We start from the raw sequence: 15,521 nt of genomic DNA on the forward strand, positions 1-15,521 counted from the left end.
TGAAACATTCTTCCAATTTGATGTGCAACCATTTATTACCAATCTTTGAGTACGATCACTGAGCCATTTATGTCAATCCCATACGTCGTCATTTTTTCAATAAGGATACTATGAGATACTTTGTCAAATGCTTTGCTGAAGTCAAGATATACTACTGTATATCTACCACATTTCCCTGATGCACACAGTCAGTGATTCCATGATAGAAGGAAGGTAGATTAGTCTGGAATGACTTGTTTGCTATTAACCCATGCTGGCTCTGGTTAAATAATGTATTTTTATCCAAGTACTTACATACATGCTGTTTAATAATTTGTTTAAAGATCTTTCCTTGTATAGAAGTAAGGCTCACTGGCCTGTAATTTCATGGCTCCATTGTCTTAGAAATTTTGGCCGGACACAGAGATCTCCCTGAAAATCTGCCTCCATAGCTTATTTTAGATGAAAGGGGGCATTAACAAGGTGAGACATGTAATTGCTGACACTCTACTCTCCTGATCTACATGTCTCATGCTGGTAACTCCCCTTTTCATATAACATAAACTTGGGAGGCAGATTCTGTGTCTGGCCCATAGATCTTAACAGCTCATTTTCATATTAAGAAAAATGTGGATTTCCTTGCAATAAGACATCTGATTGGGGATATCAATGTAGCATTTCATTCAGCTTCCTATGACCTGCATGCCCATATACAATAGATGGCTTAGGTGGTTTATCCTACTGACAGATTCCCTTAAAAAAATTATTGTGTTGTCTGTGTGGAATAATATATGCAGTTTTTATGGCACTTCTTGATGCAGTTTTTGTGGCCAAATATGGGTGTGGATACAAAAAATAGACGTATCAGTCATTTATACTCTTGCTTCGATTTGGATTCCTATTTGGTTGTGGCTTCCAGTATCTGCCCCAAAATGTAAGTGTGGCTCCCGCTAAAGAGTCTGCATTACAACAGTTAATAAAATATGTAAAGCAAGGCTTACTTGAACGGGTTGTCTCCAATAAAAAAATTTCATTAATAATGTCAAGATGCACAGGATTACACCTCCCTAAAAATAAGAAACAAAAAGAAACAAAAAGCATTTTCTTAATTATTTTTACTGTTTCTTATCTCTGAGGAAGTTGTTGAAAGGGTCCATGTTTTTTCAAAATGTACTCTTGTATATTGCATTATAATATACATATTCTAAAGCAGCTTTAATCGTCATAAGGTAAATTACTGAAGATCTGTACCAAGGGATGCTAAATGGTCTTTTATACCCTTCAGTAAAGAGACCGGACACCAGTATATATCAAGGTGGAAATGGCACCATAGTGATCAGCTGACTGCACCGATCTTGCTCACGGGACTTTGACAGTTAAATGATTTTTCCAGCAGTAGCCGCAGCCGGCAAGACATTTCAGTCTGTTTGAATTATTTAAGTTAGAGACTTTTCCCAGTCTATGTCCCCTCACTGACAAACTATATTGCTCCAAGAGGTTGCACAATAACATCATGAACAACTAACTTTTTATGTGTAATGTGTCAACCTTACAAACATATCATTAATCTTGTGCACTGGCAGTAGAGTCAGTAATTGACATTAGAATGTGATCCTACTTACAGAGGCTTGCAAAAGTAATCACCCCCTTGGCTTTTTACCTACTTTGTTACATTGCAACCTGTGTTTAAATATTTTTTTAATTTGATTTGTATGTGATGCATCAGCACTAAATAGTCTAATTGGTGAAGTGAGAAAAATATAGGCATAAGTTAAATTTATGGAATCAAATAACTAAAAAATGTGCTTATATTTTCACCCCTTTTGCTATGAAGTCTCTAAAAAATTCTGGTGCAAGCAATTACCTTAGGGTGGTTTCACATTAGCGTTCCAGGGCGCAGCGACGGCCTGCGCACGGCCGTCGCTAAGCCCCGCCCCCTGCAGCGCCTCCTCTGGTAGCTCCGCCTACGGGCGCATGGCGCTGCATGCGTCCTGCGTCCCCTATCTTTATCACTGGGGACGCAGGCTGTGCGCAGTATGCATTTGGCGGCGCATGCATCCTTTTGACGGTGCGCCGAGCGCAACCAAATTGCAACAGGTTGTGTTTGGTGCTGGTCGGTGCACCGTCAAAAGGACGCATGCGCCGCCAAACGCATACTGTGCACGGCCTGCGTCCCCAATGATAAAGATAGGGGACGCAGGACGCATGCAGCGTCATGCGCCCTTAGGCGGAGCTACCGGAGGAGGTGTGGCAGGGGGCGGGGCTTAGCGGCAGCCATGCGCAGGCTGTCACTGCGCCCTGAAACGCTAATGTGAAACCACCCTTAATAGGTCACATGCTTAGTGAAAAGAAGTCCACCTGTGTGCAATCTAAGTCTCACATGGTCTGTCAGAATATACACACCTTTTTTTGAAAGGCCACAAAGGCTGCAATGGCATTGAACAAGAGGCACAACTAATCAAACACCATGAAGACCAAGGAGATCTCCAAACAAATCAGGGACAAAGTTGTTGAAAAGTACAAGTCAGGGTTGCGTTATAAAAAAAAATCCCAATCTCTGATAATCTCTCAGAGCACCATCAAATCCATTATCTTCAAATGGAAAAAACATGGTATCACAACAAACCTGACAAGAGAGGGCCGCCCACCAAAACTCTCAGCCCGGGCAAGGAGGGCATTAATCATAGAGGCAGCACAGAGACAAAAGGTAACCCTCAAGGAGCTGCAGTTCCCAAGCAGAGACTGGAGTATCTGTCCATATGACCACAATAAGCCATACACTCCATAGAGGTGGTCTTTATGAAAGAGTGGGCAGAAAAAACCTTTACTGACACACAAAAATTGTAAGGCTCATTTTGAGTTTGTCAAAAGACATTTGGGAGATTACCCAAATGTATGGAAGAAGGGCTGTGGTTAGATGAGACAAAAATTTAACTTTTTCTCCACCAAGGTAACAATGTCTGGTGCCAAACCAACATCATCACCTCAACGACACCATCCACACAGTGAAACATGGTGGTTTTTCTGCAGCAGGAAGAGGGAAAATTGTCCAAGTCAAGGAGGGAAAGATGAATTATGTGAAATACAGGAATATTTATTTGGAAAAACTGTTTTAGTCTGTCAGTGATTTGGGACGGAGGTTCACCTTCCAACACAATGACCAAAGCATACAGTACTTGCAACACTTGAGTGGTTTAAGGGGAAATGTGTAAATGTTTTGGAGTAGCCTAGTTAAAGTGCAAACCTTAATCCAATGGAGAATCTGTGGTCAGACTTGAAGATTGCTATTTACGAGAGGAAACTATCTAACTTGAAGGTGCTGGAGCAGTATTGCCTTGAGGAATGGGCAAAAATCTCAGTGGCACGATGTGGAAAGCTCACAGAGGCTTATCCAAAGTGACTTGCAGCTGTAATTTTTGCAAAAGGAGGCTCCACAAAGTACTGACTTTGAGGAGGTGATTAGTTATGCACACTGAAGTTTGCAGTTATTTTGTTAAAGGGAACCTGTCACTTCATTTTTCGCAAATAAGCTGCGGCTATTGCCATCAGGGGCTTATCTACAGTATTCTGTAATGCTGTAGATAAGCCCCCTATGTAACCTGAAAGATAAGAAAAACAAGTTAGATTATACTCACCCAGGGACTGTGCGGTGCGGTCCGGGTCCATTGGGTGTAGCTGGTCTAGGTCCGGCGTCTCCCAGCTTCAATGCATGATGTCCTCTTTCTTGCTTCTGTCGCGGCTCTTGCGCAGGTGTAATTCTCTGCCAGAGCAGTGGGCAGAGCAAAGTACTGCAGTGCGCAGGTGCCGGGAAAGGTCAGAGAAGCCCAGCGCCTGTGCACTGCAGTACTTTACTCTGCCCTCAACAGGACAAATCAGCGCAGGAGCCACGGCAGAAGCAAGAAAGAGGACACCATCACATGAAGATGGGAGGCGCCGGACCCCGACCTGCGACACCCATTGGACCGGACCGCCCCCCCAGGAGAGTATAATTTAACTTGTTTTTCTTATTTTTCAGGTTATATCGGGGGCTTTTGTACAGCATTATAAAATGCTGTAGATAAGCCCCTAATGGCAGTGGCCACAGCTTTTTTGCGATTCCTTTTAACAGTTGTAGATATGTTCTTTACATGAACTGATGCAAATCCTCAACAAAACAGTGACATTCCAGGTTGTAAAATATGCCAAGGGGTTAAATACTTTTGCAAGCCACTGCACAAGGATCCAAAGCACTTCTGTATTGAATTCTGTTTTCTATCAGTCTTCCTACTTATTTTGTCTATCAGAGTACGAATGCCAAACTATCTGATACTATCAACCATGTATCAGATTAGATTTTGTACAGCAAACTAAACACAAATTGCCCCTGCTTATATCTGTCCTCTCACAAATGTACATCTAGGTACCCATAAAAGACAGGTAGAGCACATGTGTCTATATCAGTTTATTGCTTCTTCTTGCCAACGATTCAACACTTGCTCACCTCTGCAGTCCATTAGTGGGGCAACAGAAATTGGCATGTGTGGTAGATTATTTTGTCATTTCTAATTCACATCTACCAGTTTAAAATAATTTAAGTGACCCTGGGAAAACTTATAGGTAGTGTTGAGCGATACCATCCGATATCATGAAGTATCGGATCGGATTGGATCGGACCGATACCCAAAAAGTATCGGGTATCGCCAATTCCGATACCGGAAACCCATGCAAGTCAATGGGGCACAAATATCGGAATTAAAAAAACCCTTTCTTTACTTGCACATCCAGTTCGGGAGGGGGGAAGAGTGTTGGCGGTGCGTGGGTGGACACTGTGCGTGTCTGTGTGCGCGGGCGGGGTCTGTACGGGCCTCTTGGGGGTCTGTGCGGGCATGCCGTGAGTCTGTGCGGGCCTGCCGGGGCCTGCCAGGGTTCTGTGCGGGCTGCTGGAGGTCTGTGTGGGTCTGCCGGGGATGTGTGCGGGCTGCTGGGGGTCTGTGCGGGCTGCCGGGGGTCTGTACGGGCTGCCGGGGGTCTGTACGGGCCTGCCGGGGGTCTGTGTGGCTGCCGGGGGTCTGTGCGGGCCTGCCAGGGGTTGTGTGTGGGCAGGCATCGTCCGAAGGGACTACAAGTCCCATCGGGCTATGCCTGCTACAATGACAGTGATTGACACATTAGCCAATGATGCGACAGTAGTAGTCCCATCATCCGGCTAATGTGTTGAATGTAAAAAAAAAAACAAAAAAGCAAAAATATACATACTACATACATGCTACATATATACTACATTCATACAACATACATACTACATACATACTACATATATACTACATTCATACAACATACATACATACTACATACATACTTCATATATACTACATTCATACAACATACATACATACTGTGAGAATCATGTGGGAATAGTGGATGAGGGCAGGTATATCTCGCCCAGATTCCTTTCCTATGTGGCCTTGTCTGGTCAGTATCGCACCTGCTTATTAATGGATAATGGGAGGTGGATATAAAAGGATGCCAGGTGGTTGTGTGAGTGTCTCAGCCTGGGAACACAGAGAGCCTGTCTGTGTGAGAGATACACGTGAGTGGAAGCAGTGCCCCCTGCAACTGTGGTTTGGCTGGACGGGAGAAGCCCGCCAGTTGGTAGTTAGGTTGTTCATTGTTTAGTTAGTGCCGGACAGGCAAGGATTTGTTTTATGTTTTATTTCCTTTTGCATTGCTTTCACCGTTAATAAACCTGACCCAGGGTCAGTTATACACGAATCCCAGCTCTGCGCCTGAGTTTCATGCTGAATGCACGTGACCTTTGACCCCAGCAAAGGCGATCCCGGAGTGTTTTTTCACATTGTGGTGGAGAATGCGGGCATCACGTTGCAAGCATGAGCATGGAGGACGTGGTGAAAGCGCTGGTACAGTCCACCGCCGTCCAGCAAGAAGCTAATCGGGTGATGATGGCCCAGCTGAAGGAGTTGGTGGACATGACAGCTACCGATCGTTCGCTTCTCCAGCAGGTGGCACAGCGCTTGGCAAGCTTACCTGAGCTTAACCTGGAAGCCGAGTCGAGAGTGATTCACGTGAGTCGGTACTGGCAGAAAATGACGACCGAAGATGACGTCGAGGCATACCTGACCACGTTTGAACAGACGGCGGTGAGAGAAAAATGGCCGAAGGCACGATGGGCCGGCCTGATTGCCCCGTTTCTTTCCGGTGAGGCCCAAAAGGCTTATTATGACTTAGAGCCTGAAGCCGCGCAGGACTTTGACAAACTGAAAGCCGAGATCTTGGCCCGGCTGGGAGTGACGACCGCTGTCCGTGCACAGAGAGTGCATCAATGGACTTATCAGCCGGATAAACCACCGCGGTCCCAGATGTTCGACCTGATCCACGTGACGAAGAAGTGGCTACAACCCGAGGTGTTGACAGCGCCAGAGATAATCCAGAGAGTCGTCATGGACAAGTACCTGAGAGCTCTACCGCCAGCCCTGAGGAAGTGGGTAAGCCATGGAAATCCTACGACGGCAGATCAACTGGTGGATTTGGTTGAACGTTACTCCGTGGCGGAAGGACTCCGAGACGACGCTACCCCACCTCGTTCTTCATCATCTCCACGTGGAACCGGTAAGACTGTTCCAGGGAGTAGGGGAGATGGAAAAATCCCTAAGACAGTGGGGGAGGAAAACGGGACTGCCCGCACTGCGAGGCCGAGAGTAACGAACTATGGTCTAAGCAAGGGGCCCGTTAGGTGTTTCCGCTGCCAAGAGATGGGACATATTACTGCGAACTGTCCGGTCACTACTGAACCCATGCAGTGCGACGTCACAGACTCTAAAAACTGCATGTCTATGGTTGCACGGGTAGTGAGTGTGAATGCCGGTCAAAAGGATGTGGAAAAACACTTGTGTGATTTAACTGTTGATGGCAAAAATGTGGTGGCATTGTTAGACTCGGGAAGTGTGGTGACGCTGGTGAAGGCTAGTCTGGTGTCAGCCCCGACTGGACCATCAGACAAATTTTCTGTAACGTGTGTGCATGGAGACACCTGTTCGTACCTCACCACGGTCATATGCATTACTACTTCCTATGGGTCTGTGCAACATAAAGTGGGACTCGTCCCGGCGTTATTGCATGATGTTATCCTGGGCCGGGATTTTCCCCACTTCTGGCAATTGTGGGAGAATCAGTTGATGCCCTCGGGTAATAGTGTACATGATTCTTCTCCCAGGGAGCGTGTGGGTCCCGAACCCCTGGAAGAGGTCTCCCCGGAAGACTCGGGGGAAGAGTCTGCGGGAAATGACCTGCAGTTCCCGTTTTCAGTCATGGCGGGTGATAATGAGGAAACCGGGGAAGAGGAGGAGGCTGACAGCCGTCCACCTCCCCGTTTGCCGGATTTAGAAGTTCAGAAAGATGACTTCCAAAGCGAGCAAATAAAGGATCCTACCCTTTCTCAGGCTAGGACAAATGTAAAAGTGATAAATGGGGTACCCGTAGAACCTGGCTCTAGGCTGGCATATCCTTACATGGTTCTGGAGAATGATTTACTCTATCAGATAGAGAAAAAGGGGGAAGATACGGTGCAACTATTAGTCGTGCCAAAACCCTACCGGCGGCAGGTGCTGGACCTGGCCCACGGACATGTGATGGGAGGTCACCTGGGAGTCCAGAAAACCACCGAAAGGATATTACACTGTTTTGTTTGGCCAGGCATGCATCACGATATTCGTGTATATTGCGAGTCTTGTCCTGACTGCCAAGCCTCTGCACCTAAGCCCCGGTTCTGTAGCCCTTTGGTACCCCTACCTATTATTGAAGTCCCGTTTGAGAGGATTGGGATGGATTTAGTTGGGCCCCTTCCACGGTCTGCACGTGGACACCAACATATCCTGGTCATCTTGGATTATGCCACTCGTTACCCGGAGGCCATCCCTTTGCGTAACACGGCCACCAAGACGATTGCCAAGGAGCTGGTGCATGTGTTTAGTCGGGTCGGTATAACAAAACAGATACTCACCGACCAGGGGACCCCCTTTATGTCCAGGATAATGAAGGAGCTCTGCCGATTGTTACAAATCGAACCGTTACGCACATCCGTGTATCACCCTCAAACAGACGGGTTGGTTGAACGGTTCAATAAAACTCTGAAGCAGATGCTGAGAAAGGTGATAGACAAGGATGGGAAGAACTGGGACTATTTACTTCCGTATTTGCTTTTTGCCATCAGGGAAGTACCTCAGTCTTCCACGGGATTCTCGCCTTTCGAGTTATTGTACGCCCGACGTCCTCGCGGACTGTTAGACGTTGCAAAAGAAACCTGGGAGGGTCAGGTCACTCCATTTAAAACAGTGATAGATCACGTCACACAAATGCAGGACCGTATTGCGGCTGTTATGCCTATCGTCAAAGAACACATGATACAGGCTCAAGGAGCCCAAAAAAGAATGTATGATAGGGGCGCCAAGATCCGTACGTTTGCACCTGGAGATAGGGTGTTGATCCTGGTCCCCACGGTGGACAGTAAGTTCCTGGCAAAGTGGCAGGGCCCCTTTGAGATCAAGGAAAGAGTTGGTGAAGTAAACTACAAAGTATACCAGGCAGGTAAACGGAAACCTGAACAGATTTATCATGTAAATCTGATAAAGCCCTGGAAGGATCGGTCTGCCTTGTCAGCGGAGCTGGCCCGTCCTGTCTGCTCGCATACCGTACCGGAGGTACGGGTTGCAGAGACTCTCTCGGAGCGGCAAAAGACTGAGGTCAGGCAGTTTCTACTTCACAACCAAAAGTTTTTCTCAGAAAAACCCGGGCAGACTATGCTAATGAAACATGACATCGTAACGGAACCTGGTGTCACAGTTCACGTAAAGCCCTACCGAATCCTGGAAGCGCACCGTGAAGCCGTTTCCCGAGAAGTGAAGGCAATGTTAGAGTTAGGAGTCATTGAGGAATCGCACAGTGCGTGGTCCAGCCCGATTGTGCTAATTCCTAAACCGGACGGCACCATCCGGTTCTGCAATGACTTCAGGAAACTGAATGTGGTCTCAAAATTTGATGCCTATCCCATGCCCCGGGTCGACGAGTTAATAGATCGGTTAGGAAAAGCCCGGTATATTACGACCCTAGACCTAACAAAGGGGTATTGGCAGATCCCTCTGGCGGAGGCTGCCAGAGAAAAGACGGCATTTGCTACCCCAGAAGGTCTATTTCAGTATGTGTATATGCCGTTTGGACTGCACGGAGCACCGGCGACCTTCCAGAGACTGATGGATCGAGTCCTGAGGCCACATAGGCAGTACGCTTCGGCCTATTTGGACAACATTGTCATTTACAGCTTGGACTGGGGGACTCATCTCCAGAAAGTACAAGCTGTGATTGACGACCTGTGGGAGGCAGGTCTAACCACGAACCCCAAGAAATGTCACATCGGGCTAGAAGAAGCCCGGTATTTGGGGTATGTAATTGGGAGGGGTGTTGTTAAACCCCAGGTTGATAAGATTCAGGCGGTTCAGGACTGGCCACAACCTGTCAACAAGAAGCAGGTGCAAGCCTTCCTGGGGATCGCCGGTTATTATCGCCGGTTCATACCCAATTTTGCAGCCATCGCTACCCCCCTGACGGATCTTACGAAAGGGAAAGACTCCGTCATGATTAAATGGAGTTTAGCGGCTGAAGAAGCCTTCCATAGCCTAAAACGGGCACTTTGCTCTCAGCCCGTACTGGTGACTCCGGACTTCCGCTGTGAGTTTGTGGTACAAACGGATGCCTCTGATACCGGTATCGGGGCTGTACTCTCACAAGTGAGGGACGGAGTGGAACACCCAGTCCTCTATCTCAGCAGGAAGCTGAATAAACAAGAGCAAAGGTATGCAGTCGTAGAAAAAGAGTGCCTCGCCATTAAGTGGGCTCTAGAGGCCCTCAAATATTACCTGGTGGGCCGAAAGTTCAGGCTGATCACTGACCATGCCCCTCTCAAGTGGATGCACTTGAACAAGGAACGGAATAGCCGGGTGACCCGGTGGTTCCTTGCCCTACAGGCCTACACTTTTACGGTGGAGCACCGCCCAGGGGTACAGATGGGAAATGCAGATGCCCTGTCCCGAGTGCACTGTTTGGCGGGTGTCATTGCTCGACCGGAGTGGTCTGAGCAGAAGGGGGGGATATGTCAGAATCATGTGGGGATAGTGGATGAGGGCAGGTATATCTCGCCTAGATTCCTTTCCTATGTGGCCTAGTCTGGTCAGTATCGCACCTGCTTACTAATGGATAATGGGAGGTGGATATAAAAGGATGCCAGGTGGTTGTGTGTCTCAGCCTGGGAACACAGAGATCCTGTCTGTGTGAGAGATACACGTGAGTGGAAGCAGTGCCCCCTGCAACTGTGGTTTGGCTGGACGGGAGAAGCCCGCCAGTTGGTAGTTAGGTTGTTCATTGTTTAGTTAGTGCCGGACAGGCAAGGATTTGTTTTATGTTTTATTTCCTTTTGCATTGCTTTCACCGTTAATAAACCTGACCCAGGGTCAGTTATACACGAATCCCAGCTCTGCGCATGAGTTTCATGCTGAATGCACGTGACCTTTGACCCCAGCAAAGGCGATCCCGGAGTGTTTTATCACAATACATACTACATACATAATACATATATACTACATTCATACAACATACATACATACATGCTGTCAGGGTCCTGACAGCGCCGGCGTACAGACTCCACTAAGCAGGGACTCACCCGCACCGTAGGGACTCCTGGGGACAAGAACAGCCAGAAAATAAAGATGCACGGGACCTGAATGTAGAAGTTTAGAAAGTAGGCACAGGACCTATGGTCATGTGAACGGTCATGTGCCTGCAAGGGGGCGGGGCTTAGCATCCTGCTTTCAGAGAAGGTAGAAAACTCAAAGTCGGGCAAAGCGGGGGTCATGCAGAATACAGGCAAGCGAGGTACAGGAGGGATGAACAGACAGGAGGTCAGACAAAGCCAAAGATCATACACAAGATCTCAGTAAAGTACCAGGGATGAGACAGAACGGATAGTCAGAGCCAAGCAGAGATCAAAACCAAACAGACGTAGAAGGTACCAGGCAGAATCCAAAGCAGAATCCAGAGAACAGACCGAGTCATACACAGAGAATCATGCAACCAGAACACAGCACTAACACACTCAGGGGTCACCACACAATGCCAAGGGCGAAAGTATAACTGACGGGGGATGGGAGCTTCCTGAGGCTATAAGAAGCCTCCCCAGAACCAATGAGAGGCCACCATAATAGGTTCCAGGTGTGCAGGTGAGAGTCTGCACTGAGGTCAGAACATTAACCCCAGCAGTGCCGGTCACCCAGCACTGGTATCATGACACATGCTACATACATACTACATTCATACAACATACATACATACTACATACATACTACATATATACTACATTCATACAACATACATACATACATACATACTACATTCATACAACATACATACTACATATATACTACATTCATACAACATACAGTGGGGAAAAAAAGTATTTAGTCAGTCAGCAATAGTGCAAGTTCCACCACTTAAAAAGATGAGAGGCGTCTGTAATTTACATCATAGGTAGACCTCAACTATGGGAGACAAACTGAGAAAAAAAAATCCAGAAAATCACATTGTCTGTTTTTTTTTCATTTTATTTGCATATTATGGTGGAAAATAATGGTTGTCTTAGAATAAGGACTGTTTTTTTGTCCGAAACGCGTCCAACTACACGTCCTGATGTGTCTCTTATCATGATGGAGAATCTTATGATTTTTTTAAATTTTGGAATAAAGGAATAAAAAATGTTTTAATCTAATTACTGATCTGGATGCTGGAATTTTTTTCCATATTACGCTTTGCTGCAGAGGGATCCTGTTTCCACATTCCGTGCACCGATCGGACTTATAGCTGTCTTCTTTGGGGTGAGCTGAAAAAATTTTCTTTTTTTACCCTATGGTGGAAAATAAGTATTTGGTCAGAAACAAGCAATCAAGATTTCTGGCTCTCACAGACCTGTAACTTCTTCTTTAAGAGTCTCCTCTTTCCTCCACTCATTACCTGTAGTAATGGCACCTGTTTAAACTTGTTATCAGTATAAAAAGACACCTGTGCACACCCTCAAACAGTCTGACTCCAAACTCCACTATGGTGAAGACCAAAGAGCTGTCAAAGGACACCAGAAACAAAATTGTAGCCCTGCACCAGGCTGGGAAGACTGAATCTGCAATAGCCAACCAGCTTGGAGTGAAGAAATCAACTGTGGGAGGAATAATTAGAAAATGGAAGACATACAAGACCACTGATAATCTCCCTCGATCTGGTGCTCCACGCAAAATCCCACCCCGTGGGGTCAGAATGATCACAAGAACGGTGAGCAAAAATCCCAGAACCACGCGGGGGGACCTAGTGAATGAACTGCAGAGAGCTGGGACCAATGTAACAAGGCCTACCATAAGTAACACACTACGCCACCATGGACTCAGATCCTGCAGTGCCAGACGTGTCCCACTGCTTAAGCCTGTACATGTCCGGGCCCGTCTGAAGTTTGCTAGAGAGCATTTGGATGATCCAGAGGAGTTTTGGGAGAATGTCCTATGGTCTGATGAAACCAAACTGGAACTGTTTGGTAGAAACACAACTTGTCGTGTTTGGAGGAAAAAGAATACTGAGTTGCATCCATCAAACACCATACCTACTGTAAAGCATGGTGGTGGAAACATCATGCTTTGGGGCTGTTTCTCTGCAAAGGGGCCAGGACAACTGATCCGGGTACATGAAAGAATGAATGGGGCCATGTATCGTGAGATTTTGAGTGCAAACCTCCTTCCATCAGCAAGGGCATTGAAGATGAAACGTGGCTGGGTCTTTCAACATGACAATGATCCAAAGCACACCGCCAGGGCAACGAAGGAGTGGCTTCGTAAGAAGCATTTCAAGGTCCTGGAGTGGCCTAGCCAGTCTCCAGATCTCAACCCTATAGAAAACCTTTGGAGGGAGTTGAAAGTCCGTGTTGCCAAGTGAAAAGCCAAAAACATCACTGCTCTAGAGGAGATCTGCATGGAGGAATGGGCCAACATACCAACAACAGTGTGTGGCAACCTTGTGAAGACTTACAGAAAACGTTTGACCTCTGTCATTGCCAACAAAGGATATATCACAAAGTATTGAGATGAAATTTTGTTTCTGACCAAATACTTATTTTCCACCATAATATGCAAATAAAATGAAAAAAAAAAAACAGACAATGTGATTTTCTGGATTTTTTTTTCTCAGTTTGTCTCCCATAGTTGAGGTCTACCTATGATGTAAATTACAGACGCCTCTCATCTTTTTAAGTGGTGGAACTTGCACTATTGCTGACTGACTAAATACTTTTTTTCCCCACTGTACATACATACTACATACATACTACATATATACTACATTCATACAGCATACATACATACTACATATATACTACATTCATACAACATACATACATACATAGTACATACTACATACATACTACATACATGCAACATACATAAAACATGCTACAGACATACAACATACATACTACATACATACTACATACTACATACAGTACAATACATTCATACAATACATACATATAGACATACAGTACATACAACACAGAGTACATACCATCACTTGTCACTTTGATCCCCGAAGCCAGTGTCATCTGTAAAAAATATTAAAATAACAAACAAGCAATATATTCCCTGATCGGCAGAAATCCACGAGTCTCCCACGACGATCTCCCGTGGAGAACAGCAGCATCAGCTGATGCCACCGCTCTCTAGGGGCCCCAGGAATACAATGACGGGAGGTAAGTATCTTTCTGCACTGTATTTGTCACGGTCATGTGTGTCTGGACGCAGCGAGTACCGCAAGGCGAACCCATATGACACACGTGACCCTGGATACACCGCCTCCAGTGGGTCAAATTTAAATAATAAGACGTGCAGCTGGATACACCGCCTCCAACAGACGAATTTAGGTATTACACGTTATACATAAAGTAGTCTGGAAACCCCACCTCCAGTAAGGCGAATTTAAATAATAAAGGGGAACCTGGGTAACATTAACAATGGTGGGCCCTGCAATAGGGAATAGGGAAGTGGAGACCTCCTGTACGCCCCTGAGCCAGTGTCCCTGCACTCCTAACGTTCCCTATGCCGGTTCCGCACCGAGCGACGCACAGGAACCTAAAAACCCTAACTCACCCTGACCCTAAACCCTCACTAGGGAATTGGTCGGTGCGGAAACTAATCCCACCACTGCACTAAACACACATGAGGGAAAATGACAATACAGGGGAAACACCACTTAGCTTTGCTCTGTTGCGTACGCTCCTAGCAACAGAGCCCACCACCTGTGTGCATCTTCTCCTCCACCCGGATCCATCACCATAACTGGATCCTTCACCATAGTGCAGCCTTGGAGCAGAGTCCACCACCAGTTGCAGCTGTCCAGTAACAGAGTCCCAAAGATGAGTTCAGCTCCTGCCCAAAAAGTCAAGCATGCTTGAGTCCAGCTCTCAGCAACCAAGTCCTGCATGCTGAGTGCAACTCTCTCCATAGTCGTCACTCCACCAAGCCATGCAAGCACTTCCTGCCGACACCATAAACTGTGACTCCACCACGCCATGCCAGTCCTTCTTGCAGACCACCTAGCTGCCACTCGTCCCCCCTGGCTGGGCTGCACAGGACTCATGTTCAGCTCCTTCATCACCCAGGCTTGCTTCCCCAATGACGAACACAATATCACCAACAATCATCAAACCCACCTGAACTCTTTTAAAGAGCCTCACACCTGATTTATAATTACGTGCACTAAACCAAAGAAACTAAAGTGCACTACCACTCACCACCATTGGGGCAACTTAGAATGAACGACACCACATGTAATAATTCTAATGGCCACTGGGGGCAATCACATCACTTTGGCACCTAGCCAAAGGAAAAAAAGTTCACTTATCCATTTAAACTGTCAGATCCACGCTGGATCATGACAGTATTCCTCCGCCACTGTAAAAAAATAGTCCCTAGTCTCACTTTTGGCATTGCTGTGTGAGAAAGTTCCCACGCAGCTTTTGCCATAAAGTGAGACCAGTGAACTATAGTAACCTCTCAGTGATGCACTGAAGGAGATCGTCGTGGGACACTCGTGGATTTCTGCGGATCAGGGAGTATATCGGTTGTTTGTTATTTTAATATTTATTACAGTAAGATGACACTGGCTTCGGGGATCAAAGTGACAAGTGATGGTGAGTATGTACTCTATGTTATATGTACTGTATGTCTATATGTATATATTGTATGAATGTATGAATGTATTGTATGTAGTATGTATGTTGTATGCATGTTGTATGTATGTAGCATGTTGTATGTATGTTGTATGTATGTAGAAAGTATGTAGTATGCAGTATGTATGTAGTATGTATGTTGTATGAACGTAGTATATATGTAGTATGTATGTAGTATGTAGTATGTATGTATGCTGTATGAATGTAGTATATATGTAGTATGTAGTATGTATGCTGTATGAAT

The 15,521-nt window shown here is 46.1% G+C and overlaps 1 protein-coding gene across 4 annotated transcripts in view; it reads right to left on the bottom strand.

The window, feature by feature from the left end:
• LOC141096337 (uncharacterized) overlaps positions 1-15,521 on the bottom strand; it is a 252,395-nt gene that overhangs the window by 39,182 nt on the left and 197,692 nt on the right. For all 4 annotated transcript variants that reach the window (XM_073582871.1, XM_073582872.1, XM_073582873.1 and 1 more), the window contains one exon: positions 981-1,046. In XM_073582871.1, the coding sequence (XP_073438972.1) occupies positions 981-1,046 (66 nt within the window). The remainder of the gene's footprint in view (positions 1-980; positions 1,047-15,521) is intronic.

The sequence above is a fragment of the Dendrobates tinctorius genome, unplaced genomic scaffold (assembly GCF_039654945.1).
Source record: "Dendrobates tinctorius isolate UK_male_01 unplaced genomic scaffold, ASM3965494v1 ptg000074l, whole genome shotgun sequence".
NCBI lineage: Eukaryota > Metazoa > Chordata > Amphibia > Anura > Dendrobatidae > Dendrobates > Dendrobates tinctorius.